Genomic DNA, 3958 nt, shown 5'->3' on the forward strand with positions numbered 1-3958 from the left:
GAGGAATAGTGTCCCATCATTGGTGTCAGTGGGAGGAAAAGGGCCACAAGCCACAGTTTGGGGACCACTGGTTAGACCGTCCCCAGTCTTATATATGTCATCTTGTCTACACTTCTAGGTGCTATCTGCCCCCTGGAGGAGATGTGCGATGTGGCACACAAGTATGGAGCGCTGACATTTGTGGATGAGGTACATGCAGTGGGACTGTATGGTGCTCGTGGTGCAGGTGTCGGAGAAAGAGATGGAGTCATGCACAAGATGGACATTATCTCTGGGACATTGGGTAAGCCGAATGAACGCGGCTGCTGGGAAAACATCTTAATGACTGTTTCAGAGTTCGATCATCCACTGTCTTGTTAACATGATAAGTTCACCTTTTGAAGAAGACCCCCCCAGAGCCAAACCTATCAGTACCCCCCTTTGTAAAGCCAGCTACACGATGGTATCTGTGATGTTGGTCTTCGTGCGGCTGATCTTTGAAGAGGGCGGGGAATCCAGTCCCTCCCCTGTCACGGCAGAGAGCTGCGACAGGATCGAGAGGTGAGCGAACGCCGGTATGTGTTCGCTCACCTCCCGATCTACTGAGCCGACCTGTGACAGTCTCATTGTCACAGGTCGGCTAGAACTATGAGGTGAGTGACAAGCACCCCCCTCATAGTTCTCCTTTAAAGGCTCCAACAAAGCTGCTCAAACCTTGCGATGATGCACCAATGCTCGGTGAACGCGCTACTCTTATACAAGCTAGAGCAAGGAGTAGATAAAACCTGCACGGTGATACTGTATACATTGGGCTGTAACCAATCAAGGCCGGTCTTGATGTGACATCATTCTTTCCTTCCATTTGGCAGTGCAAAAGTGACCCCTTCTGTCGCGCGATATCGCCGGTAATGCGCAATACCATTGAGTCTATTGGGGGCCGAATCGCGCGACCTCCGCCGAAAAAAAGGTCATATTCGAGCGACGAGCTACAGGCGACATTGAGCTGTGAATGCTAGTGACGGGCTCGGGCGTGTTCGCAGCTCCACGTGCCGAGCCCGCCAGGAAGCTGGCAGCGCCAATCGCAGGTACGGAGACATGATCCCGGTCCGCAGCTGCAGAGATCCGGCAATGTCTCGGTGCCTGCGATTGGCGCCGTCAGCTTCCTGGCGGGCTCGGCACGTGGAGCTGCGAACGCGCCTGAGCTCGTCTCTAGTGAACAGCTCCATCGGAATTCATTGGACGAGCTACATAGAGCGATTTTTGCGGCGGAAATCGCGCGATAAACCGCTCAGTGTGAACGGGGGGCTAAAAGTGCTCATTGTCTTGGCGCCTCGCTTCTTCTAGGTCATGGAGACCAAGTATTCACGTCAGTAGGTGACTAGCGTTTTAGGAAGGAGGTCTCCCATGGCAGCCTCCATATAACTCTCAACGCAGGCTTCAGGATCTCCTTCATCGCTCTCTAATTTTCAGGGTTTTTATTTTTTTTGCTGAGCTGTAGCTGACGTGTTGGTTGCCATACCCCACTATCTCTGGGTGTGTGCTGGATATCTGCGTCTTCCGCCTTATCTGAGACGGCAGCACAGACTGGGCGTGTTCACACAACGGGACCCAAATCAGCTGTGCTCAACCCCGGCCACCGTATACCTCTATATACCATGCCTGGCTAGGTATGAAGACCCCAGCCACCATATACCTCTATATACCATGCCTGGCTAGGTATGAAGACCCCAGCCACCGTATACCTCTATATACCATGCCTGGCTAGGTATGAAGACCCCAGCCACCGTATACCTATATGAAAACCTTAAAGGAGAAGTATGGGGTTAACACTTTTCCTCATAGTTCTCCTAAAAGTAACAGGAGGACACAAACTAGCGTCCTCCCGTCACCCAAAGCTCAGTATATAGGGAGCTACAGCTCGCGGTATACTGAGACGCCGGAGCGGATCCCGACATTGATGTCTGGATCCGCCCAGCTGCGTGAGTGACTGACTATCTAGAGGCAGAGCCAGCTGTACCCGCCCCCTCCCCCGTCCGTTCCGCCAGTCAGCGCTGGAGGATCGGAGCGGGGAGGGGGGAATCCAGCCCCTCCCCTGTCACGGCAGAGAGCTGTGACGGGATCGAGAGGTGAGCGAGCGCGGGTATGTGTTCGCTCACCTCCCGATCTACTGAGCCGACCTGTGACAGTCTCATTGTCACAGGTCGGCTAGAACTATGAGGTGAGTGAAAAGCCCCTCCCCCTCCCCCCTCATAGTTCTCCTTTAAATCCCAGTTGAAGTTACTCTGACTCTTTTTAGTCCTTTTACTGTCTTCTGTTATAACTTTTAAAGGATATTTGCTGAGCGAAAGCTGGAGGCTGACATTGCTGCCTTCCTATTCTAAGGCCTTGTTCACACCAAGCGCGGAGCAGATCCAGACCGGATCAAAACTGCGTCCAATGTATTCCTATGGTATTTTGACCTCCAGTTCACATCGCAGCGTGCGGATCCAGACCAGATCCAGAGCAGGTGAAAAAACTGCGGCAAGCCCTATTTTACCTGCTCTGGATCTGCTCTGGAACGCATCAAAAACGCATGCAAGTGCCTGAAAGCCCATGTTAAACAAAAAAAAAATATATATATTATTTAAAACCGGTCCGGAACGCATCATCAAAAACGCGTCTAAAACGCATCACAACCCACTGCACTGCGTGTGCAGAGACCTGACCGGATCTGCTCTGCATTTGGTTTGAACAAGGCCTGGCTGTCAGGCTGGTCTAATGTCGCTAGCTCCTCCTGTGTCACTGGCTCAGAACATGATTAAGTCCAAATAGAAGCCGACCGATACAGGTTACAGGTATTTATAGAGCGCCGACAATTTACGCAACACTTGACATAGTCGCACCTTCACATCAGTCCCCGCCCTCAAGGAGCTTACAATCTAAGGTGCCTACCTCACATGCATACATAGAGGAGCCAATTAACCTTCCAGCGTGTCTTTGGAGTGTGGGAAGGAAATCGGAGTACCCGGAGGAAGCCCACGCAAGCACAGGGAGAGCGTGCAAACTGCTTGCAGATAGTGACCTGGCCGGGATTTGAACCAGGGACCCCCCCAGTGCTACAAGGCAGAAGCGCTAACCACTACGCCACAGTGCTGCCCGTAACATGCCTTTGAATATCTGTAAAAAAAAAAGAAGTCGGGGCAACTGGACTTGTTGTGTTTTTCTTGAAGACGTTTCGCTGGTCATCCGACCGGCTTTCTCAAGTGAACCGTCTTCGAGAAAAATACAGCCTCGACTTATTTTTTTATACAGATATACCATGTGACCTGGATGAATGAGAACCTTCACAGACATGCCTTTGAGTAATCGGCGGGTGCTTGAAGTGATTGCTACGGATGGTGCCATCCCCAAAACCAGATGAGAAGGTAGAGTGTCGCCGGCACTCTGAATAAATGCGTTTCATGTATTTATTGTAAGCCCTCGTTCACACACGAATCGGCCGGCACGTGCAGCTCCGTGGGGGGCCGTACCAAGTAGCTGCCGGGGAGGACAGGTGCTGCGTGTGATTAGAACGCAGCCCCCGTCCTCCTCTATGGGGCTACGCGGCCGTACGCCCCCCCTACGCTCACCTCATTTGCAGGTCCGTAGGGGGGCGGCATGTATGCGTCCCGGCCAGAAAACCCGCACCCCTACGGACCTGCAAATGAGGTGAGCGTAGGGGGGGCGTACGGCCGCGTAGCCCCATAGAGGAGGACGGGGGCTGCGTTCTAATCACACGCAGCACCCGTCCTTCCCGGAAGCTACTTGGTACGGCCCCTCACGCAGCACGGAGCAGTACATGCATGCCGATTGTTGTGTGTATGGGGCCTAAATCATCTCTGAATTGGTGCTGGCACTGTCCATCCTTCTGGAGGGTGGGTACTTTTGTTCCCCATGGTCCCTGTGTGTTTTGTAAAGATGCCGCCGCTCCAAGCTCACTCCCATGATGGACCACAATCTC

General features: G+C 52.8%; 1 protein-coding gene across 1 annotated transcript in view; it reads left to right on the forward strand.

The window, feature by feature from the left end:
• Nucleotides 1-75: 75 nt before the first annotated feature.
• The window catches only part of ALAS2 (5'-aminolevulinate synthase 2), a gene marked incomplete at its 5' end in the record, with an annotated part of 8270 nt that continues 4387 nt past the window's right edge, over nucleotides 76-3958 (forward strand). Inside the window, one exon of the mRNA XM_018569129.1 lies at nucleotides 76-283. Within this exon, the coding sequence (XP_018424631.1) occupies nucleotides 76-283 (208 nt within the window). The remainder of the gene's footprint in view (nucleotides 284-3958) is intronic.

Source organism: Nanorana parkeri, unplaced genomic scaffold (genome assembly GCF_000935625.1).
Source record: "Nanorana parkeri isolate BGI_ZX_2015 unplaced genomic scaffold, ASM93562v1 scaffold1291, whole genome shotgun sequence".
In the NCBI taxonomy this organism is placed as follows: Eukaryota; Metazoa; Chordata; class Amphibia; order Anura; family Dicroglossidae; genus Nanorana; species Nanorana parkeri.